The sequence below is a fragment of the Ailuropoda melanoleuca genome, chromosome 4 (assembly GCF_002007445.2).
Source record: "Ailuropoda melanoleuca isolate Jingjing chromosome 4, ASM200744v2, whole genome shotgun sequence".
NCBI lineage: Eukaryota > Metazoa > Chordata > Mammalia > Carnivora > Ursidae > Ailuropoda > Ailuropoda melanoleuca.
Genome location: NC_048221.1, coordinates 124682251 through 124708143, shown reverse-complemented (window position 1 = coordinate 124708143; position 25893 = coordinate 124682251). Strand labels below are relative to the sequence as shown.

The window sequence follows — 25893 nt, the reverse complement described above, 5'->3', positions numbered from 1 at the left end:
TTTCTAGTTAATATGTATTCTCCTTATTAACACTGTATAGTTATTTTACTGACCAGGCCCCTCTCTCCCACCCACTTAATATATACCTAAACATCAAACCAAATAACCGTTCATGTAGGTCTACCTACCTACCCTTTTTGAGTGTATAACTGGATGATACATAACTTTTTATTTTATTTATAACTAACTTAGTTCCAAGAAGAATTTGTAGTAGCGTATCTTTATCTCTTAGCATTTTTATGTGTTTATATAACATACGCATATTTGGGTGTATGAATATATTAGCATATTGGTTATGGGGTATGAAATTGTGTATTTATATATTCATATGCTAATAATATAATGAATACCTGTGAAGGAATAAATTTGAAGGAAGCATAAAGCATGTTTAAAATATTCCATTCAGTGAGTTCCAAAGTAGAATAAAAAGAACTCCTATAAACTCTTCTATCCCAAGATAGTTTGATACTATAAGATCTAATTTTTACCATAAAGTCTGACTCAAGCAGATGGGAAAGAAATTTCCAGTAATACTATTTCTTTATCTTCCTGGAGAGAGTCTCCTCTCTCCAGTTAGTTCTTCCTCTCTTCTTATCCATGGTCAGGGAGAAAAAGAAAAATCACTAGCAGCTCAAAATCACTGTGACAAAGAAATTGATCTAAGCTTTCTTCCAAACCATTAGATTCCTTACAAATTAGTGAATTAAATATGCACAGAAAAATCATTTCCTGAGGACTTGCCAAAAGTGGCATTTTGAAAAGTTTTATTCTATATAATTCATGATGAATATTAGAAATATATATGTAATTGATATATGCAAACATGCATTATTCCTTAGGTTTAATCCAAGGTATTTATCCCGAAGCACAAGGTGTAAAACAAATACATTTTAAATACATTAACCAAAGAAAGATAAAATGTTAGAATATCAACTCCACAGAGTAACTTTTTTAGGCATTAGAAAACAGGAAATGGGGGCGCCTGGGTGGCACAGCGGTTAAGCGTCTGCCTTCGGCTCAGGGCGTGATCCCGGCGTTATGGGATCGAGCCCCACATCAGGCTCCTCCGCTATGAGCCTGCTTCTTCCTCTCCCACTCCCCCTGCTTGTGTTCCCTCTGTCGCTGGCTGTCTCTATCTCTGTCAAATAAATAAAATCTTAAAAAAAAATTTTTTTTAAAGAAAACAGGAAATGATCAAAGGAATAAAATGCAGTACATCCTCTCTGGATAGCTGCTACTTTGTAGTTTAAGAAAAAGTATTAAATACTCATGGTGGGTGGGAAGATTCAATGAGAGGCTAAAAGAACTACGGTACTAGTGGAAAAAAAAATCATTTAATGAACAAACACATACTAAGTTCCTACTATGTGGTCCAAGTGCCAAGCACTCTGTTAGGTGCTGTGAAACACAACAAAGAATTGTGGCATACAGTCTCTATCCCTCGAGCAACTTTCAATGTAGCTGGAAAAACAAAATACATATGAAGCTAAGAGGAATAAAGTGCTAAATTGACACTAAGTGGAACAGAAAGAAGCATAAAGATACTTTTTAAACCTCACCCTGTCAAGTACCCCAAAGTTACCACAAGTAACCATGGCTGAGGCTGCATATAGCCACCCAATATTAATTATCTCCTTGTTTCTTAGTAATAGAAGATTAATTTTATTTTGTGCAACAAGAGACCCAATGACTAAGAAATTAAAATTTACAGCCTCCCTTTAGCAAGTGGTGGTCACGTGACTAAGTGCTAGCCAATGAGACTAACGTTAGAAGGGTTAGGAAAGACTTCCAGGAAGGCTGGTTAAAGAAAGCTGACTAAGCTGGAAAGCAGGCCCTTCCCATCCACCCCCCCCCCATGTTCTTCCTCCTTTTGCTATCTGAAATGTAGTTATTATGGCTGGAGCTCCAGCAGTCACCTTGGACTATGGTAATTGCAATTCTGATATAGAAATCATGCTCTAGGGGCTCCTGGGTGGCACAGTGGTTAGGCGTCTGCCTTTGGCTCAGGGCGTGATCCTGGCGTTATGGGATCGAGCCCCACATCAGGCTCCTCCACTATGAGCCTGCTTCTTCCTCTCCCACTTCCCCTGCCTGCATTCCCTCTCTCGCTGGCTGTCTCTATCTCTGTCGAATAAATAAATAAAATCTTTTAAAAAAAAGAAAAAGAAATCATACTCTAGAAGGGTAGAAAACAAAGGTAGAGAAAGCCTGGGTCCCAGATGAACTACCATATCAGCCCTGGACTACCTAATCCTGGACTTTTTTTATATAAGAGAAAAATAAACTCCAACTTTGTTTAGGACACTATTATCCTGGGTTTTTATTTTCAAGCAGCAATCCCTAATACTAAGTGCTACTACATGTTACTAAACATTATCTCATTTTATGCTCACAAAAAGGTGTATGTGTGTACACGTAATTATTTTATAGATAAAGAAACTAGCGGGGCGCCTGGGTGGCTCAGTCGTTAAGCGTCTGCCTTCGGCTTAGGGTGTCACCCCAGGGTCCTGGGATCGAGCCCTGCATCGGGCTCCCTGCTCTGCTGGAAGCCTGCTTCTTCCTCTCCCACTCGCCCTGCTTGTGTTCCCTCTCTCACTGTCTCTCTCTCTGTCAAATAAATAAAATCTTAAAAAAAAAAAAAAAGACAAACTAGCTTAGAAAAGCTAACTTGCTTAATGCTAAAAAGTTGGTAAGTAGCTAAGTCAAGATCTAAAGTTATACTTCTCTGACTCTAAAGAAATCCCATCATACCACTTCTTCAAAATATAGTTTAGAACAGCTACAAAAAATACATAGGGTGGAACTGTCAAGAAAGTTCGAAAAGGAAGGAATTTAGAAGCTAGGCCTCGAAAGGTAGAACTTGGAATGATGAGATCAAAACAGGCTGGAGGTGGGCGCTGGAGGACACAACCAGAGAAGAGGAGGAAACTCTCTATGGCTACTTGTATTTGTTAGGGGAGGTAAGCAGGACACAGTGTACTTTTCTTCAACATGAAAGATAATTAAGATACATAAATAAAGGGAAATAAAGACAGAATAAGAAAAGTATCTGGTATGAAAGTAAACTCTGAGAGAGGAAAGCACTTTGAATTTGGTTTAAAAACTCTTACACGGGGAGAAATATTTAAGAAAACTAAGTTTTAATAAAACTGGGCTGTTAGTGACCAGCAGAATGAACAAAAAGAGGAAGAACAGGATTGGAGAAATCAGCTAGTAAACCCTGTGAATGAGGCACAAATGAGGTAGCAAGTGTGTGAACTTCAGTAGTGGGGGGGGGGGCACGTAAGGGTCACCTCCCAGATATTTCAATGTAGGAAACTACATCTGATGGCAAACTGGATTAGGGAATAAAGGAATTTAAGAAGTTAGGATTATTCTAAGTTTCTAGTATGGGAAAATGCTGGCAACGCTGCCTGGAAAAAAAAACCCAAAAAACCTGAAGATAAAGCTTTGTACTTAAGTGTATTTAAACCAACCAGCAAATGTCCAGGTAGAACCCTCCTGCAGGCAATTAGAACCTGAGTATTGGGCCACAGCTCAAGATACAGAGCTTTGAAGATATTGCCAATTATATGAAAACTTGATGCCCTTAAGGAGGGGAGCGCACAGTGACTTCATTTTTAAATAGCTGGGTGTTATTCTTATAATGAGGAAATAACCTGAATGAAAACAAAAGGTCAGCATGGGATGCGGAGAGGTGCCTACTACTCAGCATCTGTTTTTCCCTGCTGGCTGTCCAGCTGCACCCAGTGTTGAGAATGGCAATATGGTCCACTTAAAAAGATGACTTCCTAGTCTCTTTTACAAAATGTAACCCTAACGTGGATTTCTGGGAATGCTTCTGCTTTCCCAAGAGAGGCATCTCTTTCTTCTTTCTGCCTGGAAAGAGAATGTGAAGCCCATCCAGCAATCACGCACATAAGATCGTAAGGAGGAAAGCCACATGGCTGAGCAGGACATGAGGATGGAACCTGAGTCTCTGATAACATCCTCAAGTCATGGGACCAACTTTGACTTAACAGCCTTCGGATTTATTTTTACTTGAGAAAAATAAATCCCAATGTGTTTAAGCCACTGTTAAGTGTTTTGTTGCCACTTATTGTATTCATAACTGATAAATTAGCATGTGATTACATTGTGCTCACTAACTAAATGGTGGAAATATTCAAGACAGGGAAACTAATGCTACTAAGTACATAAATACACATATCTACAGTTTCACAGTCACAAAAACATCTGTGTATACACACACTGACAAATTTACACCTGACTCATTCAGAGGAATAAAAGGGAGTGACTGGATACTAAAATGACTAACATTCCCCCTCCAAAAAGTATTATTTTCTGTTACACTTAGTTACCATGTCATATAATATATTCCGAGCAGTCAATTTTTTAAAAATTCATTAAAAAAGAAACTATAACTTAATAGGGCCATATTACATTTACAAGTGAACAAGCAGAAACATGTTTCTTTGTTTGATTTAATATGAGAAATACCGCTAGACCCCAAATTGAAGGCATAGTGAAGTAATCTACTATTTCCTGAGTTACTGGTTTACAACAGTACTTTTTTTTAAGATTAGGCTTCTTTTATCTGTAAGAAAAACAGAATACAATTAATGCTATTTTTTTTATCTTAAATGAAGTATAACAATGAATATAAGTTGGTGTGATTTACTATACACAAATAAAAGATCTCACCAAAGAAATAAATAAAAGACAATAAAATTTAATAAAAAATTAAACTAATCCTATAATTAAAGCCCTCAACTCTTCTGGCATTAAGGGACTAAATTACTCCCCAGAACGCTGGTTAATTTCCCCAGTAATTCTCTTTCTATTTATATGCCTCTGAAAGAAGGTATGCTAATTCCCCATTAGTTGTTTCTAGATAAAAATGTAGGCTTTGTCCCTTGTGAAAAACCCACAGTTAAGTCCCTAAATACTTATATATACACACTTTAAAAAATATTCTGTCCTTTGTGTAATGGCAAAATAATGCTACTATTCTACCATCATCACGTTTCAATTTTTTTTTTCTTTTTCTGGTGATAATGATCCTGGTTTTACTTATTGCATTTATCCACTCTTTTTTCTCCCCACATAACAAATCACACACTTTTGCAAGATGATAGCGTTGTTTACAAAAGAGTCAATAAAATGGAATACCATTTTCTTTTATATGTTAGCTTTCTCTGGCAACAGACTCTCCCTGCCTATCATCTTTCTACCAACGAAGCAATCTAACCCACAAAAACATGTATATACATCTGCATGTTTATAAATACCTATATGTAACCAAATCCAAGGGAATATTTTATTCCCAAACTCATGAATATTCCTACATCCTTCATTAAGTCAGAGTGAGGCTGAAGGATGGGAGTCAGCAAGCCTTGGGCCTCTCTGCAGAGCTGACTCAGCCAGTAACTACTTCAGACAAGTCTCAAGGCCTCCTTTGGTTTTGTTTTTCTTTTTCTTTTTCTTATTGATAAAATACTGATTTAGGACTTATCTCTTACTCGTTTCCAGTTCTAGAACATTTTGGTTATATGAGAAATGCAAATGTGGCTATCACTCATTGAGATGAAAGAGTCATTTCTGTCTAACGACGAGAAGGGATGGTGGTTAGCAGAAACCAGCCAGGGTAACCCTGCAGTGACGGGCAGCGAGAAGACCACTGCAGAGGAGGCTAAAGTTTGAACAGGTGAATCTGTTTAATCATAGCTGCAAAGGACGGCCCCTCTACAATCTGTTAGTGCAACAGCAAGGAAGCAAGTGATTGAAATGTCGGTGAGAACTGCCAGTTCTGGGCACAAACAGCACGTCAGAGCATCTTTTCTCCAGCTACTCAAAGTGTGGTCCATCAGAAACATGTACAATATTATTACAAAAACATTCTTATGCTACAATGCAGAAAAAATACCCGTTCTCAGTTTGGTATACTACTTCTTTTTCTATGTGCATAATAAATTTTTGTCTAGAACTATATCACATTTATGCATTTTGATCTGAAACACGTTTTTGAGGACATTATATTAGTCATGTGGGTATCCTGAACTATAACTGAGCTCTGAGTTTTGGACACTAAACCTGTTTCAAGTTTTCACATATTATAAAAAATGTCATAACAAATATACATAAAATTTAGGGTGCACTCTGATTAATTCCTCCGGGTAAACTCAAGAAATAGACTGAATCAATGGATATGGATATTTTTACAGCCTTCCGGATACATACTGTTAGACTATCCTTCAAAACGATAGCACCAGCTTTTTAAAGAATTTTAAAAAAACATGAATCATCTACTCCTATCTTTTAATGCAAGACAGATGAGGTCTGAATAAGAGACTAAGTTTCCTAGAAAACGAATAGCAGAATTGGACAAAGTAAATAAATCACATAAATCAAATGACAATAAATAACAGGCTTTACAGTCTGTAAATTTTGTTCTCTGATTTATTTTTAGGGTTTCTGACATTACTGAGTTTTGATCACGCTTATAATTAAAGTCTGTATCCTGATTATAAATCATTGGTATTTAGAATCTGACCCTAAGTTAACTGTGAATCTAGGATATAGTCCCTAATGCCCACAACAGTGAATTATTTCTATAAATGAGTGTTCGCTGGGAACAGAAACTCTCTTAAGAGAGACCTGAAAATTTAATCAAGAAATGTTTCAAGCTTAAAGTACAATATTGGTTAAGTTGTTCTAAATGCTATCTTGACCCCCAAAAAAGCAAACAAAAAAAAATACACCAAATAAAAAGGGGAGAGGGGAGAAAATTACAGGAAAAAAATCGAAAATAAAAGGTAAAATGCAGAAAGATCAAAATAAAAGGAAGAAAAGTAGAAACAATAAGTTGTATTGCATAAACATGAAAACCTCATTTAAAAGGAACCTTAACAGAGGTAACAGCAGAAAGTGCAGTCAGAGGCAGGAAGACGGAGAAACTGAGAACAAAGTCAATGAAACAAACCGAGAGAAGAAAGTGAACAAATGTCGTTGGATGTTACAGTACAGTGTTCTAGCTCACTTCTGTCTACACTATTATTCAGCCATCTCAACTAAGCAGGACACAGCTGGGACCCGTCAAGCCAGGGAGAAAAGGATTCCTCCAGCAGCCAAACTGCCAGTCCCACTACAAACACTCCAGTCGTCACTTACACTCACACCTTAAATAGAATGCTCAGAAGTTTGCTTATGTTTTCTCCATATTAAATGTAAATCAGAAGCAAAGAGAGATTTCTAGAGACTGATCCGCTGATAATCTCATCACATTTACCAGTGATAAAGGGGACACACACACCATCACCATCGCTGCCATCACCAACAAAAAGCTCAAGGACCAAGAAAGCAGTCGTCGGAAAACATCAGAAGGGACAAACAATCCAGAGCCTCACAATTAGCCCCAAATGCACCAGAGGATGATGTCTCTGAGCTATGAAAAATATGTAAATTATAACCAGTGAGATCTGTATAAAACAAGACGGACAGACCACATGTAAACCGGTTTCCACTCTGGATGATTAAAATTAAGAAGCAAAGATAGGCTTCAATACCTGAAAGTTTTATTTATGTTAAACATCTCATTCTCAAGCCAAAATAATTAGTACAACAAAAATAATGAAACAGAGCTACAGATGGTAGAGAAACTATAATTTTGAAGATGAGGACGATAAGGAAACCATATTTTAAATCTATCTGCATGACATAAACATGGTAATTAGTGAGCTAGCATGGCTGGTATTTCATTAATCCATATCTGATGTGCGATGACCTGGCATTCTGACCACACTGACATGTCACGTTGGCCTGGGCATGTGTCCTTTGTGTCATTTGAATACTGGTCACTTGTGTTCCTACAAGAAGTTCAAAAGCCACGTTAAAACAAAACAAAACACCTGCCATGACCTGGATCCCTGCCACATTCCATACAATACTAAAATTGGCACTTTTTCACTAACAGTTACAACAGAGAATTGCAGTAATTTTAGTACTCAATCAACAATTGATATTTGGCAAAATTTCGGCACTTACTATGTGCCAGGTCCCAGCTCGATGTAAATGTAGCAGATTTAATCATAGAAACTTACAGACTCCAGAGTTACCTACAATGCGGTTATATCATCAGTTTTCCATTTTTCAGCCACTTTCTCCAGTACTAAGAAAGATGGCAATGTATACTCTTTACCTGATGTCATCATCATTAAAAACAGATAAAATTCCAACTTTCTTCTTCTTTGTGCTTGAATGAAATATAGTTTCATTCACTTTACATTATCTTCCTCAGAAAAACACCATGCTACATTTAAGAAAATACTAAGAAATTTCAGCCTAAAAGAGTAATATTTTGAGATACCATGTGAAAAATACTCGGGGGGCGCCTGGGTGGCACAGCAGTTGGGCGTCTGCCTTCGGCTCAGGGTGTGATCCTGGCGTTATGGGATCGAGCCCCACATCAGGCTCTTCCGCTATGAGCCTGCTTCTTCCTCTCCCACTCCCCCTGCTTGTGTTCCCTCTCTCGCTGGCTGTCTCTATCTCTGTCGAATAAATAAATAAAATCTTTAAAAAAAAAAAAAGAAAGAAAAAGAAAAATATTCGGGAAAGTATTTAATAAAACTGTAAGTTTTATTACTAAAAATTTGTTTTACATTGAAGCTGATTTTGAAATGAAGATAAACCAGATAAGAGCTGACCAAACATATTACTGAGACCTTCCTTTAGAATACTTATATCTATATCCGGTGAGCCATCCAGCTTTCCAACTTTCAGTGTCATGGTCACATGTAAGAAAAAGCACAGAAAATAAATGCACCTATCAGGCCATCCTGCCCAAAAACCTGTGCTTAGGTCTGACTAAGCCTCTATATCTTTCAATTAAAACAAAAAATGTAGGACATAGAAGAACATCATGGGGATGTAATCCTCAAAATCCAGTCCATGAGAAATGCTACAGGACAGATGACCTACTTTCTTCAACAAAGCAATTCATAGGGTATCGCAACACTTCATGAAAACCCACAGCTTCAATCTCACCTCCCTGAAACCCGCCAGAGGTTCTCCCTCACAGCATGGCACTTTGATCACTGTACTGTTTCCCGAGTGTGCCTCCCATCACAGGATTACGTATACGGAGTACAACAAGGTAGCTTAGAACAGGGCTATGAAGCTAGACAGCCTGAGTTGAAATCCCAGCTTCGCCCCCTCAGTTAACTCATCTATAAAATGGAGAATATACCACCTGCTGCTCAAAGAAATTTTAAGCATTCAGTGAGAAAATATATGTAAAGCACTTAGCACAATGCTTGGCATAACTCAGGCAGTTAGTAACTATCGCATGAATGAATGAAAACCATATGCAAAAAAATTAAATAACTGTGAATTTCACCTCCTTTGATTTCATTTAATCTTATGGTATCTAAGGAACAGTTAAATGACAAAATGGCCAACAGGAAGAAAAAATTTAGGAAAAATGAACAACAACAAAAAAAAAACAGGCTCTAAATTTCTAAATAAATGAGTTTAACTCTAAGCTACTAAGGAAAAGTTTAATCATGCAAATATCACCTGATGAAGAATAAACTTATTTTAAAGAGGGCTAATCTTGACCAAACCTGGTAAAGATAATCATATTTATTTTCTAACTAAAAGCAGAAAACATAATCATCTGCAAGCAAAATTTTTGATAATACGGAAAACATTTTTAAAAGACTTTTTTAAGGTCAACATGACTGTTCTGAATCTCTTCAGTTTCATTGCTTTATTAAAAACAACAACAACAACAAAAAAAAACCTACTAAACAAATTAATTCAACCAATTTTTCCATCTCAACAGTAGGTGGCATAATTTACATACTCTGAGCCAGTTGCTACAAAGTGAACGATGGAGTAAAAACAAAAAAGTTCAGCACAGCATCATCCAAAATTCTGACAACATTAATTTAAAACTTTTCAAAGGTCCTGATCTGAAAATACAGTCTTTCAAATAATATGAAAGTACTTACATCTCAATTTGTCCAGCATTTTTCCACCACACATGGTTGCTAACATAGCTTTAACTGAAAATACGGTCAACTTGCCTCGGCCCTCACTGCAAAATAAATTACATTAGAAACAATTGCTATCTGGAACCACAAAAGCAATCAACGGTATCACTAAATATCAAACAATTAGTAAGCTGGCCCTTACCTTTATATACTACAATATTACCTTGGATTTTTAGAAACGTTGGATTTTTTTCCTTTGTAGAATTAAGGCCTCATGCATGTTAGGTAATAGCGTTAAAACGACATGAATTATTTGCAAAGGAGCTTTACAAACATTCTGTAAAGAAATTTCTACTGGCTCTGTACACAGAGGCCAAATGGATGAACCAGAAGTAAATTTCCTATCAATTTAGCCCATGAGAGTGCAGCTGAGTTGCTTTTAGTATTCAAAACTGAGGCACCTCCTGGTCTGAATAATTCAGAAAGGTGTCCTTCCACCATGATAACAACAGTTTATTGTTATGTACTAAACCCACAGGGTACACACTGCTATAAAGATTTTATACCATATTCATCTTCGTTTTTACTGTGACAGTCTTATGTTACCATATGTTTATCCTAAGAAGCCTGATGTATCTGTCCCAAATCTTCCCACAGCACCACTGTGAGAAAAGGGAAAGGGAAAGGATAGTAATATCGATTCTTTTTCAGTGACTGGAAAGATGAAATGTAGAACATATGTGAATTATCCAAAACAATGCTGCATATCACCCGCAGAACCAAGGCAATGTCAGCAAGCCCCTCTGACCCAACACGCCCACTACTCCATCCATTCAGCCGTGTCCTGGTTTCACAGCAGATGAAAACTTCACTAGCCCGTTTTTAAAGTCATCATATGCAAATGAACAATGGGCTTTTGTGTTCATATTATAAAGCTTGTGCGTACAAAGTGTCACAGTAAAATAGCTTCACAATAATGAGAACTATATCATCTTGGTTTTGAAAAGCAAATGTCGTCCTATTTATCTTTACTGATGGTCCTAATAGAGTGTCTTCCATTTTCCAAAACTTTTATACAGTCAGATCACACCTGGAAAAGGCAAATGGTCTATAAGCCTGAAGGTTCATAATGAAAAAATCTCTAGGAAATACTAATGTTTATTACAGTCTGATTTTCAACTATTACACTTCATTACGTTTACTCATAAGATAAAACAGGAATACCTGCAATTAGCTGAAATTAGGTTGGGGTTTTTATTTTATTTTATCTTTCAAAGATTTTATTTTTAAGTGATCTCTACACCCAACGTGGGGCTCAAACTTACAACCCAGAGATTAAGAGTTGTATGCTCTACTGACTGAGCCAGCCAGGTGCCCCAGGATGGGGTTCTTAAATATACAGTTCTTAAGAAATGCAGACCCTGCTCCACATCTTATATGACACCTGCCAATATAAGGAATATGCCCAAGTCCAATACCCACTGCATTGTACAAGCAACACGAGTAGCTATAAGGAACATCAGCTACTGAAAGGAATGGACTTCTAAGACTGATACAGAACTCTACAGCGGACATTTCTCTGGTCACCAACCGTCTAAATGCCAAGGCTGTATTTAAGCATGCCCTATGTTATGAGAGCAATACGTGTCCTACCACCAAAGTGTGAAGAAGGAAAAAAAGAAAACCTCACCTGTTTGCTTTCCCATTTTTCTTCAACACTAAGACATGGGCACATGCTACAGGCTCCACCAATAAGATGCACCCACTCGACACCAAACAGAAAACGATTAGCCTTTAGAAGCAGGAACTCCAAAGAGTCTGCCGGCGAGGATGGCCACACCAGGAGGGGTCACATCCAGCTTCCTGGGGCAGCAGAGACAGATTCCTCCGGCGGGTCCACAGCTCAGCGGCAGTGGGATTCGGAGCACAGGCAACAGTATCTGTGCCCCAGAAAGGTGGCAGAGGTGTCTTCATGAGACCCGTTTTGTGACACAATCTTGAGATTTTTTTCTTGGCAGTGTGGTCAGTAAGCCCACTTTCCTGACCTTCTCAGAGACTCTGTGGGTCATGCATATCCTTCTAACAGATTCGCCAGAGGTGGTTTCTACTGCTCACGGCTAAGCACCCTGATGCATGCAGTTTCTATCCTGAAGTCAAGAGGCCCAGAAAGATGAAGCCGCAAGAGAGAACATTCCTGAAGTCCAGAGTGCGAGGAGGCATGCGTGATGACTAGCAGAGCAAGAACAAAGAGGAAATGCTCACGAACAGATGAAGTCCTGATGCACAGCGAACAACATTTTTTAAGGAAAACTTGCTCTAATGCTTTTTTGCAGACACCGATCTCACGAGGTGAGAATATCCAGAAGAAAGTAAAAATTCATCTTAGAAGAGGTTTCCATAAAAATCAGGATATCGATTACCCCTGAGAGAGGTGACGGGGTGACACAGAAAGGACCACACCAGGGGCTCCTGCATGCTGACGGTACTGTCCCTCAGCTGCCAGAAGTACCTATATGGGGCATCTGCTTCCCAGTGTTATATCACACTGGACTTCATTTTAGGTGTCCTTCTGCAGGCATGTTCTAATTCTCAGTAAAAACTGTTTAAAAAATGAATCCTGGGAAAGTGAAGGTTACCATTACTGGACACGGCTAATGGTTAAGGCAGAAAATGAAGAGAAACCCACAGGTTAAAAGACATTTAAGATATATAAACTGCATGCATAAAATTTTTCGCAAAAAAATGCATAAAAAGAATAAAAATATTAAAAACACCAAGACCTAGGCCCTATCCTTAAATGCCCATTAATAGAAGACTGCTATTTAGGCTATCATAAAAAGAATGAAAAATAATGTGTTAAAGATAAAGAATTATATACAAGATAGATTACTAAGTTAAAAAAAAAAAAAAGGCAAAGCATGGAACAAAATAAGTGCTGTAATGCTATCTAGCATTCTGTGAAAGGATGTTGAAAAAAATAACACTGGTTGTGTCCAGGGCGGAATGAAGGCAGCCAAAGGAAAGCATGGCAGTTTGCTCACTTTTTACTTTATAAGTACTAACCATGCTCATGCTAGAAAAGACGGTTCTCAAGTCAATTATCTTAAGACGCTAGAAAAAGAACAGCAAATTAAACCCAAAACAAGCAAAAGGAAAAAAGTAATATGCTTAAGAGCAGAAATCAGTGGACCTAAAAACAGAAAAACAACAGAGAAAAATTAATGAAACCAAAAGCTGGTTCTTTGAATAAATCAATAATATTGATAAATTTCTAGCCAGACTGACTAAGAAAAAGAGAGAGAAGACACAAATTACCAATACCAGGAATGAAAGAAGGGTTATCAACCACTCATTCTACAAACATGACAGAAATGAGGAAATATTATGAAGTCCATAAATTCAACAACTTAAATGAACTGGGCAGACACAAACCACTCCTTGAAAAACGCCAACCATTACAGCTCGTGCAAGAACAAACAGGTAACCTCAATAGGCCCATATCTATCAAAGAAACTAAATCTAAGTTTTTTAGCCTTCCAAAACAGAAAGCTCCTCACGCAGAAAGCTATACTGGTAAATTCTAAACATTTAAAGAAGAAATAATTGCATTTCAACACAAACTCTTTGAGGGAATAAAAAAAGGAGAAACACTTCCCAATTCTTTCATGAGACCCGCATTATTTTGATACCAAACACACAATAATCCATTACAACAAAAGAAAACAAGCTGGTATCCCTCATGAATGTGGACACAAAAATCCAGATGCCTAAATCCCACACTGTGCTTGGTATTTTTAAAAAGTTTCTCGTGCTTTTTGATATGCACCCAGAGCTGAGAGCTACCAACACAGAACTTTGAAGGCAGTACTAAGAATTTAGCTTTTATTTTGCAGGTAATGATAAATTAAAGGACATAATAAAAGATGAAAGAGAATGAATCATATTGTGATTGTATAACTCTTTCTGGCTCCAAGTCTCATGTTCTTCCTTCAAGGACAAAAAGTGATATCTATTCCTGCTGCAAAGAAGAAAGTGATGCCATTTCTGCAAACAGGAGAGTGTGGTGGAGCCCAGCATACTGGCGTAAGAGTCAGGTCAAACTCAACTCTGTTACTGAAGATTAAACCCACAGTACCCATCAGTAAATGCCACATGGCAAGGTATAAATGGGTACTATGACACCTTCACTTCTGAAAACTATTATAATAGCACTGAAGCAACACTTTTTTCCCTAATCTTCAAAATGCTTTAGAAACATTAATATTTACAAAACTTCCCATCCCTTATTCAAATAGTCTTTAACTCAGCTCAAATGCAAATATTCGTTCTAGATTCAGAAACTCTTATATTCAAATACGGGATAACAATATCCTTCTCAATTGACCTGGATCAGCACTTCTATCCTTTTCCACTCATTAGGATTATTAATAGTCTCTATGGCTCGTCTCAGATCAAGCAGTCCGCAGATGTATTAATGGAAGAGTGCATCGCCCCTCAACTCATTCTTACCAGTAATGTGTGGTTCCTCAACTCGTCATCTCTACTTTCCAACCATTTTTCTGTTCACAACAGCCACACAGCAATCTCCACACATAATCTCCCACCCACTGCACCATGAATCTTTTCTCCTCTCTACCTGCAAGCTCTTTTGGGGTGTGCAAACACATGTATGCTTAGCAATGGATATTTTATGGAGGCTGAGGGGCTATGCATGTACATGTCAATGGGTAACTCAATACGATAAAGAGTATATACAGGCAGGGTTGAGGGTGTTTTACGTAAGGAGAAAGGAGAGGCATCTGAGATTAAGGAGCATGGGGACCTATAGACAGAGATATCTGGGAATGATGTTTACTGAGACCTTGTGTTCAAGAATCTCTTTATAAGTTCATAACTGCCTCCTCAAAATGAGGCAGTGGGATCAGGTCTGAATGATAAACTAACCTTCCCCACTTACAAATGCTTACCAACATTTACAACTTTAGGTTCACAGTTTCAACCACCAAAAGGTTTATTCACCTTTCAAAAGGAAATACTGATATAAACAAATTAATAAATGGTATATATATGTAACATATATATATATAAAGAAACTTAAAGTACTTATTAAAGATACTTATATAAAATCTAATCACCTAATAAAATTAGTGAAGGGGCATTCTCAGAATTCTTCCTGAAATCATGTTATTTATATTTTTCTCTTCAAATAGAAAGAATCTTAGCTCCTTCCTCTCAACTGTTTGCTTTGTAGGCCACACGTCAGCATTTTTTCCTTTGCTCTGAATGCTTTTCTTGGCCCAGAGGCTCCTCCATGGACTTTAAACCTAACTAAAACTTCCTATAGCTGCCCCCAAACAAAGCAAAGGGAAAGTGTGGCTTTTACTGTGTTTCCTAGTGTTGCATTAGCCCTCCTGCATTCTCACTCTGCAATTAGAGGCGGCAGAGAAGGACTGCAACCACTTAGCAGCCTAATACCCTGTGATTATGTCCTTTATCTAATTGATTCTTTCTTCTTGGAAAAACTCATTCTCGATCCTTTCCACCAGACATCTGAATTTAATCTGTATACACTAGTCAAGTTACATTTAAAACCGAAGAGTTAGCTACCCCTGGCCATGGCATATATAACCTCACCAACATGTTTTCAGTCCTTTCACTGTGAAGTCCGAGTTCATCCCAGAATCAGTTCTCTTCAGACAGGATTCAGAAAAGATATTTAACCTGGTTTTATCACAAAAAAATGTGGCTCAACTTAAAATCTGGCCTATGACAACTGCAGAGTTGATTAGTAGGTCAATATTTAATAAGTAACACAACAGTGAATATTAACCCCTACATAAAGACACTAAAATGAAAGGACAAACAGGTAGTATTGGCTGAGGATGATGGGAGAGGGGAAACTTGCTATTTTAACCCCACCCAAACAGTCTCTCCAGGGAGCACCCTCCCTCAAAAAGAAATATCATGCTTCTCTTTCTCAGAATTCCCTGCATGATTCACTTCTATAGACCTATCATTTTACAGTCTGACAATAAACTATGCACATGACTTCTAAAAAGCGTTCTTATTATCCAATACTGAGAAAACACCATGATGAGCTCCGTGCCAAGCTAAGCAGACAGTGAGTCACCCTGAATAAACACTGCTCTGTTTTAACATGCAGGTACCTTCAGAAGCCCTTACAGTCCTCACCTGTGCCCTTTGCATGGCGGTTTGTTAATTTCAGTTTAGCAAAGTCTCAAATCCTACATATTTTTTTAAAAATATTTAAATTAACCTGAGCCAGATGGTGTTTACAGCTTTGCACCATCTAATAAGAATGTGTTATTTAAATTAATACTTTTGAAAACAAGACTACAGGAAGCATTTTTTACTTAAGAAAACAAGCTGTTTCTCAGTCAAAAAAACTAAGAGACAGCCCACAGAATGGGAGAATATATTTGCAAAGGACACCACAGATAAAGGACTGGTATCCAAGATCTACAAAGAACTTCTCAAACTCAATACACGAGAAACAAATAAACAAATCATAAAATGGGCAGAAGATATGAACAGACACTTTTCCAATGAAGACATACAAATGGCTAACAGACACATGAAAAAATGTTCAAAATCATTAGCCATCAGGGAAATTCAAATCAAAACCACACTGAGATACCACCTTACGCCAGTTAGAATGGCAAAGATAGACAAGGCAAGAAACAACAATTGTTGGAGAGGATGTGGAGAAAGGGGATCCCTCCTACATTGTTGGTGGGAATGCAAGTTGGTACAGCCACTCTGGAAAACAGTGTGGAGGTCCCTTAAAAAGTTAAAAATTGAACTACCCTATGACCCAGCCATTGCACTACTGGGTGTTTACCCCAAAGATACAGACGTAGTAAAGAGAAGGGCCATATGCACCCCAATGTTCATAGCTGCATTGTCCACAATAGCCAAATCATGGAAGGAGCCGAGATGCCCTTCAACAGATGACTGGATTAAGAAGCTGTGGTCCATATATACAATGGAATATTACTCAGCTATCAGAAAGAACGAATTCTCAACATTTGCTGCAACATGGACGGCACTGGAGGAGATAATGCTAAGTGAAATAAGTCAAGCAGAGAAAGACAATTATCATATGATTTCTCTCATCTATGGAACATAAGAACTAGGAAAATTTAAAAAAAAAAAAAAAGAAAACAAGCTGTTTCTACATCTTTAACAAACAATTGTGGATGCTGGCAACCGTAAATTGGTACTTCTCGCATAAAAATAAACTTCTACTTTAGAAACACTATGAGCAGCCCGATTATCACATGTAGCTAAAAGGAGTAAGAGCACTTCTCTTTGATTTTCAGAAACTCATATTTTTCCAATTAATCTTAATTTACAAAGCTTCACAGTGAATGGATTATGCAATAATCAACTGCAAATCAAGAATTCATTTGGCGAATGTCAAACAGCTTAATCAACTAAAATCAACATAGAATATTATTCAATTTTATCACCATCAGAATGCCTGCTAATTTTCATTTCAACCTTACAAATATTTATTAAGAATTTAGCACTGTGTTTACTGAGGAATCAAAGAAACATACAGTAGACTCTCTACTCTCAAGGGCTTTCAATCTTATCTGTACACTTATGAAGCAGCTCAGAGTATTATATAATTTAAGATCAAAATAACGATACAGACGAATGCTATATGTCATCAAAGGAATGAAAATGGGGATGGTGATTATAAGGCTACACAGTAGGTAAAAACTTGAGTGGGGTGGGGGTTGGGGGGTGTGTGTGTGTGTGTGTATGCTTAGAGGGAGAAAATAAGCATGTCATGTTGGAAAAATTGACAAGTGCCTCAAGTAGCTTACTTAGAGCTTGGTATGAGCAGGGAATTAAGGACTGATGCCATTAGAACTAAAGAGTAAGAATCTCATTCAAAAACCACAGGGAGTTTTGAAAGGTTCTTGAGGTGGGAAGTTACATGATGAAAACAGTGTCTTAATCAGATTAATCTGGAAGAACTGAATGGACTAGAGAAGTCTCTGTTACTACCTCTCTCCTCACTTTCAGAGAGAAACAAAGGCAAGGAAAAAGTAACACTCAGAAAAGGTGTGCCCTTTCTTGCTTTTTCTTAAAAAAAAAAAAAGTATAAAAAGGAAACAGCAAGAAAAGGTCAAAAGAATAAGCAAAAAAAAAATTTTTTTTTCTGAAATAGTAACTAATGGTGAAACCCTTTGCAGGTCTGCAATCCTGAAATCAAGAAGATTCTTCGAAAATTAGCATGAACGCATGACTTTTCTTGAAAGAAAAGAAAAGCTACAAAATAAAGAGTAAGTGATGGGAAGAATAATAACTGAACTTCAAGTTCACCATTTTTGCTCCCTGAATAATCCTGCCACCAAGTCCCGAGACTGTGGCTCAATGAACCGGCTGTGGTGACATCACATCTCGACACCCACATGACGCCCGCATGGCTGCGTAGGGGATGCAGCGTAGGCAGGTGGGCTGCCCTCCTCCTCTTCCACCAGGGTGGCTGTTTCTCTCCATCTCACACTAGTTTTCCCCGAGGACTTCACCTTTTTAAAACATCCAAAACCCCTACCTCATTCCCCACCAACTCCTGGAAACTTCCTAGAAGAGCTATGCTTCCAACCTTGTAAGAGCGAGATGTGCTGCAACTGTGAGCATCCCACTCTTCCCACTCAGCCCTGCTTCTCTCCTACTTGTATTTGGCTGTATTTTCTCCTGCCATTCTGAATCCATCTGAGAACAAGCAGAGATATTAGTAAATACTGTACATAAATACATGAAGTATTTATGCCTCCCAGGATATTATAGCTTTGTTTAAAAATCACTAATGAGGAAGACTGTAACCTAATATTATCTCTCTTTAGCAACGTGCATTCCATAATATGCTAGCTGGACATATTCAGAATTAAGGAAAATGAATAATTATTTAAAATGAAATTGTTTGTTTTTGCTTTTTTATATTGTTTTGTTTTTAGCATTCAGTATTAAGAAAAACCTATGGAACTTTTAAATATATCTAAATTAAGTTGCTAAAGCAAGATTTAAAAATAGTTCCTAGCCATATTTCCAAACTACACAGCAACTTTTTCCATATTTATCCACCATAAATTATACACATAAAATTTTTTACACTACAGAAATCTTTATAGACTGTTCAAAATAGCAACAGTGTTTTATACTAAGTGTTATTTTAGATGATAAACAATAACCTTGGCCTCTGTTGATATGTTCAACACTGATGTATTTTGAAGATTTTATCCAAACCTAGTTTCATTAGATATATGATTTTTTATAGGTTTGTTCCATTTAAGGTGTAATTTCATTACATTCCAAGCAGTAGGATTTCTTAGAGCAAAAACCTGGGCAAAAATGGTATTATATCACAACAGAATGTGTGCACTGGAATATTTGCACATGAAATAATGATACTGGAGCTTTGCTTCAAAACAAGCCAAGGAAAAGGGGAGGGGAGAGGGGAAGAGCCTGGGGACACAGATGAAATAGGATCGATGATGTACTGTAATTACTGAAGCTGAGTGATAGATACCTTGAGCTTTATTACATCATCCTTTCTATGTTTGTAATTATTTGAAATTTGTCATTAGAAAACATTTTAAGAGGGGCACCTGGGTGGCTCAGTCAGTGAAGTGTCTGACTCTTGATTTCATCTCGGGTCATAATCTCACGGTCATGAGATCGAGCCCCACGTCAGGCTCTGCGCTGAGTGTGGAGCCTGCTTACAATTCTCTCTGTGTCCCTCTGCCCCTCCCTACTTCCCCCCAAAAATAAAAATTAAAAAAATAACTAAGGAAAGAGAACATTTTAAGAAAAAGATACCCGAAGAAAAGTAAAAAGTCAAGCTACAAAGAAGACATGTGCAACACAGATAAGCAAGAAAGGACTGCTACCTGGAGTCTCTGAAGAGCCCCTATAATCAGCATAAAAAGAAAAAACAACACACTGGAGTGGGCAAAAGCCATGAATAGGCACTTTGCAGAAGTAATATATTTGGCCAAGAAACACACAAAGACATGCTTGAGAATCAAGAAAATGCAAATCAAACAACAGTGAGATGTCATTTAGCAAAAACTGAAAAGTCTGACAACTGTAAGGCTTACAGAAACAATGTGGATGAGAGGATCTCTCATGCATGGTACATTTGTTCAAATAATTTGATACTATCCTCTAAAGCTGAATTTCGTGTACCTTCCCCACCACGTCAGCAACTCCATTCCTCAGGTTAGGACCAAGAGAGCCATTTAGAACACTTGTATGCATGTAACAGGACACACATTGAAGAACATTCCAGGAAGTGTTGTTTCTCAGAACCAGAACCCGGAGAAAACAAAATGTACAGGAACACAACAGAACGTTATGCAACAATGAAAATAACTGAGCTGTCACTACATGCAACATGAACAAATCTTGAAAAGCTATGATGCATGAAGAAAGTAAATCAGATAACAGTACAGACAGCATGACTTTCTTTTTACAATTAGTACAAATAATTAAAATTAAACAATACTGTGCTTATGCCTCTCTATGTGGAAAAAACTGTTCTTTAAGAAGCAAGAACATGATAACACAAAATCAGAATCAGGTTCACCTTATTTATGTGCAGGTCAGTGGGCTGGGATGAGAGATAAATGTCAGTTACCGCTAATGTTCAAGTTCCCAGGTTAGACAGCGGGGTTCACGATGTTTATTATTTCTAAGGATGGATGGGAGAAGAAAGCACAAGCAAAAAGATTGGTTAGAGGCCATGGCAGCAGTGGATGGCGGTGGGCTGAGCGGTAGCAGTGGGGCTGGAGAGATCCACACAGATTCGAGATTCAAGACGTAGAAATGACAGACCTTGGTAACTGCCATGGATGTGAGGCTGGGGGTGTAGGAAGGGTGTACGTGATTCTTAGAGGTTTCAGATTTAAGGAGCTGGGTGGAGAGCGGGGGCCATTTAACAGGAAAGGGAGCCACACGTTTATGATGCACTGCAAAGAGTTCGTGGTGGACACATGGCCGTCTCCCTCGTAGCCAGTCCAACCACCCCCCACACGGTGAGGCAACAAGCAGTGAGGGTGAGAATTTAATCACCCTCTGCTCCAGAGACCCAAACCCTGATCTGTTTGAGCTAAAAAGTGTAACACCGACACCCGCATGGCCCAAATGCACATTTCTGGAGGGAGGCTCCGATACCTTAGTCTGGAGTTGAAAGAAACTGGCTCTCTCTGCTACCGAGACTTGAAAGAGGAAGCATGTAGAAGCTGACAGCAGGCATTTTTTGAAGTAGCAAAAGGATGAAGCTGATACAAGAGGAGGGCAAAACCACAACCACTACGAAGAAAAGAACTGAAGCCAGAACTCTGATGCAAGCAAGATCGACAGCTGGCCTGCGTCTGGGCTCCTCAGTGATGTGAGCCTATCTTCCTGTTACTGCAAAAGCCCATGTGAGTACGTTCTCTACCGCTTGCAACTAAAGACACTGGCCTAATACAGTCTTCGGAGATGGAAAGGGAGTTTGTAAATCACAACCCCTAAAGAATGAAATTGGCTCAACTGAAGAAGAGTAAGGAAGATTTCCTGTCCTTCATGCTGGGAGTTTCGACACCGTTGTTCTTAAAAAAGGAAGAAATGGTTGATCATAGCATTGCCTGTTGCACCTTCGGACCAGACCACATGACTACCGATACTGTCACACTCAGGGCCCAACAAGGAAAAAAATGAGGCTACCTAAATATTTTGACTGTTCCTCACAAGGCTTTACTAATGTCCTACACAGAGATGCTTACAGTATTGTTCTCTGTGTTTTTAGTTGTCAAATGTAAAATATTTTGCTCCTAATAAAATACACGCCTGAGGGAGAACATCTAGATCCTATTTGTTTCTCACTGTATCTTTATGGTCTTATAATCCATTATAATAACTGGAAAACAACCTGGCGAAAAATTGACTGTGAATTTAGAGGTTAGGGGATTTAAGAATAATTACATAATTGTTGCAGTCAAATTTTAACTCAAGAATTATGAAAACTCAAAATCCTGAAAAGACTAATTAAAATCAATAACTAGATACTCTACATATCAAAGGGACTCGAGCCTAAGTAATAAAGAGGCCAATGAATAGACAGACTAAAATTTAAACAGTTCACAACAAAATGTTATGATTTTCAAAAATAAAATTCCAATAACCAGATCCTTTGATTTTTACCAGTACATGAAAGCCACTTTCAAACTACTGATGAGTGTTATCCCATACATCATATATATGAGTTCAAGGTTAGCAATGATGTGAGGATTGCTTCTGATGCCCATGGCCAAAGTTTTCAATAGGATATGATGTGAGAATTACCAAATTCACCACTGACATACTACTGTCCTTCCTCTTCTTAACTCACTCATCTTTTTTTGTTTTTCCTAGTTCTCTACAGTGTGCTGTTCTACTCATCTGTCTTCATACGGTTTACTGTTTGCTTATTCTTTTCCTTTGTCTCTGTCTGGATGTGTCCAGCTATCTGTGACTATGCCCCAGGACTCCTCTGCACCTTCTGCCCCTAAGTTTGGTCTTCCCATTGTCTCTTGCTATCTCTTTGCTCTTCCTTCTCCTTCCTTTCTTAGCCATAGTATTTAGCTTACTTGACATGATTATGGAATCAAAGTTTGTAATCTGTTTTATCATTTTTAAACAGTAAGATGACTTTTATTTCTGATTTTGTAAAAAAAAAAATTGCTTATTGAATTAATCTGTGTTGTACAACCCTGAATTGATTTACTCAGTGAATTAGTGTCATGATAAGATGCTGCTTATTCACTACAGAATAACCATTTTTACTAAGGTCTTTGGATCAAAAGAGTAATTCCTTGAACAGTACAAAATTAACCTTAGGGATTCACAAATCTAAATTACTAAAAAAATGGCATTCAAATTCTGGGGCTTACGTCTCATGTGTACTCTTGTTTTAAAATTTCAAATTTCCTGGGACACCTGCATGGCTAGGTCGGTTAAGCATCTGCCTTCAGCTCAGGTTATGATCCCAAGGTGCTGGGATCGAGCCCCACATCAGGCTCGCTGCTCAGCGGGGAGTCTGCTTCTCCCTCTCCCTCTGCCTCTCTTCCCAAGCTGGTGTGCTCTATCTCTCTCTCTCAAATAAATAAAATCTTCTAAAAATAAATAAATAAAAATTCAAATTTCCTAAAATAATTTTTTATTAAAAGATAAAATGTCTAATTTGATAACATCTTATAAAAACGTGAATTTAGTAAATGCCTATGCTGTGACTTGGCTTTGACACCTGCAGACTTTTACTATAATTCACAGAGTCTTCAATATTATAAAGTGTAATGAATAACATTTTACAAATGTATGAACTCAAAGTAGGACGGTCTATGGGGAGAAAAAATGAAGCAGGAGGAATTAACCCATCAAAACCGGATGATCAACAATATAGCAGAAATCAAAAATCTAAACTCTTCGTTCCTGGAATATAAACACTAACTTTTGTGGTCCATCATTAATGATTTCTTTTTGTTTTCTATAACACTGGCTTCATCCTCTATGAATACAAATATAGCAAATCATTTGTTTTAATTTGGAGTACATTTAAATAGTTTTCTTCTAGTGTTATAAGGTGCAAAGACAATGTTCTGCACTGAAAAAAAATTAAAATAGTATCCTAAACATATATGAGAAGAAAATAAGACTAGAGTCTAGGGGCAGTTACTATTACAGAGGAAAGAAAGGTTAAGTCAAACAGAAAGCCTCATAATCAAATTCACAACTTAGCTATACGTCTCTGGATAGAGAACGGCTACACAAGGTACCTATACTCTGACCAAACAATATGTCTCAGTGTTGCGATTCTTCATAATGTTATAGTGCTTACTATGTGACACGCCCTAGGACAGCGAGTCACTCTGCCATTTAACCAGTCTTTAGAAGGAACTTACATGGAATAATTTCCCTTTTCACCGTGATTCTAAGTTGACAACCCTCAGCAAAGCAATCTGGAAGAAGGATGACTACAGGAAAAACATTCTTAAAATGAAGTAAGCATGCAGGGTACTAGCCTGTCATATGCAGCAATCATAAAGTTGAGGAGGAGGCTGATGGACTGCTCCACGCTGATTTGGTGAGTAGAAGGCAGGCGCTTATTCAGCTGGTAGTAGACAGAGGAGATGACAGTTTCGAGGCGGGACACACTGATCTCAGTGCTATGGTCCAGTGTATTAAGGCCATTGTCTCGGAAGGCTTCAATCATGTTCCAGATATCAACAAGATGGACTAAAACACAAAGAAACACAAAGAAAATGAACTGTCAACAATTTAAAAGCTTTAATTCATCAGAAAGGTATAAGAACTTTTCATTCATTTACATCTAACAGAATGGTGAAGGGTGGCAGAATAGGATCCCAAAATACACTTTGGCAAAAGGATTACTTTGGAGCTATTTTGACACTTGAAAAACAGCAGGTGCCAAGAAGATCAAGCTAAACTTCTCTTTTCTTCCTGAAAGCAGGATATAAACTCCCAAGTGAAAGATGCCCTCCCTATTCCAAGGGGAAAGAAACATTCTTATCCCCAGAGACAGTGAGTTGAGGCCAAGAGAAATCTGTACAGATTTTATTAAAATACTCTTATCTTCCTTGAGACTCCCCATATATTTTAGTTACTTTTCCACAATTGCTACTCCTTCTTCCCTAGTATATCAGCACTTAGGCCTCATCCCTCCTTTGGGTCTTCACTTTGCTGTGGGGGCTCCCAGGTACATGTAAAAATCTGTGTGCTCTTCTGCTAATCTGTCTGATGTCAATTTAACTCTCAAGCCTAACCAGAGACCCGAAGAGGGTAGAGATAAGGTTTTGCCTCCCTTACAACAGCCTCAAAAATATACATTGTCAAATTTAACAGAACATCAAAGAGACACATTCACAAGCTTAGTGGGAGCTATTAACACATCTCCCTTAGTAAGTGATAGAGCAAAGGTACAAAGCTTAAGTGCAGATGTAGACAATTAAACTTTACACCTGGCGAAGGAGGCACAATGGGCCCTATATGAAATACCGCCCCCAGTGATTACAAACGTGTATGAAAATTGACCTTATCCTGCGTCATAAAGCTAATCTTGGCAAATGTCAAAGGATTCAAGTCGTATCAACCACGCTCTCTGATCAATAGGAGATTAAGTTACAAATCGTCAAAAAGACCACTTCTTAAATAAACCTTACATTCAGAAATGAAGAAACACAGTACTAGGCAATGTCCTTAATCTGATTAAGGGTATTTACAGAAAACTGCAGCAAACATATTACTTAACAGTAAAATGTTGAAAGCCTTTCCTCTGACACTGTGAACAAGATAAGAAACGCCCACAATCAAATGTAAATTGGTACAGTAACTGTGGAAAGCAGTATGGAGCTTCCTCAAAAAATTAAAAATAAAACTACCATACGAACCAGTAATTCCACTATTGGTCTTTGCCCAAAGAAAACGAAGACACTAACTCGAAGAAAGATATGCACCCCTCTGTTTACAGCATCATTTACTTACATTAGCTAATATATGACAGCACCCAGTGTCCATCGATCGACGAATAAATAAAGAGGGTGTGGCAAACATACAGAATGGAATATTATTCGGCCACAAAAAATAATGAGATTTTACCATCTGCAACAACGTGGATAGATGTAGAAGGTATTATGCTAAGTGAAGTAAGTCAGAGAAAGACAAACACCAAATGATTTCACTTAATGTGGAATATAAAAAACAAAAGAACAAATAAACAAAAAACCAGACACAGGCCCATAAATACAGAGAACAAACTGGTGGTTGCCAGAGGGAGGGAGAGAGTGAGGGAAATGGACCAAATGGGTGAAGGGGAATGAGAGACACA

The 25893-nt window shown here is 37.9% G+C and overlaps 1 protein-coding gene across 8 annotated transcripts in view; it reads right to left on the bottom strand.

The window, feature by feature from the left end:
* DTNB (dystrobrevin beta) overlaps positions 1-25893 on the bottom strand; it is a 251360-nt gene that overhangs the window by 172830 nt on the left and 52637 nt on the right. For all 8 annotated transcript variants that reach the window (XM_034659796.1, XM_034659801.1, XM_034659799.1 and 5 more), the window contains exons 4-5: positions 24071-24284; positions 10011-10096 (exon numbers count right to left, since the gene is read on the bottom strand). In XM_034659796.1, the coding sequence (XP_034515687.1) occupies positions 10011-10096; positions 24071-24284 (300 nt within the window). The remainder of the gene's footprint in view (positions 1-10010; positions 10097-24070; positions 24285-25893) is intronic.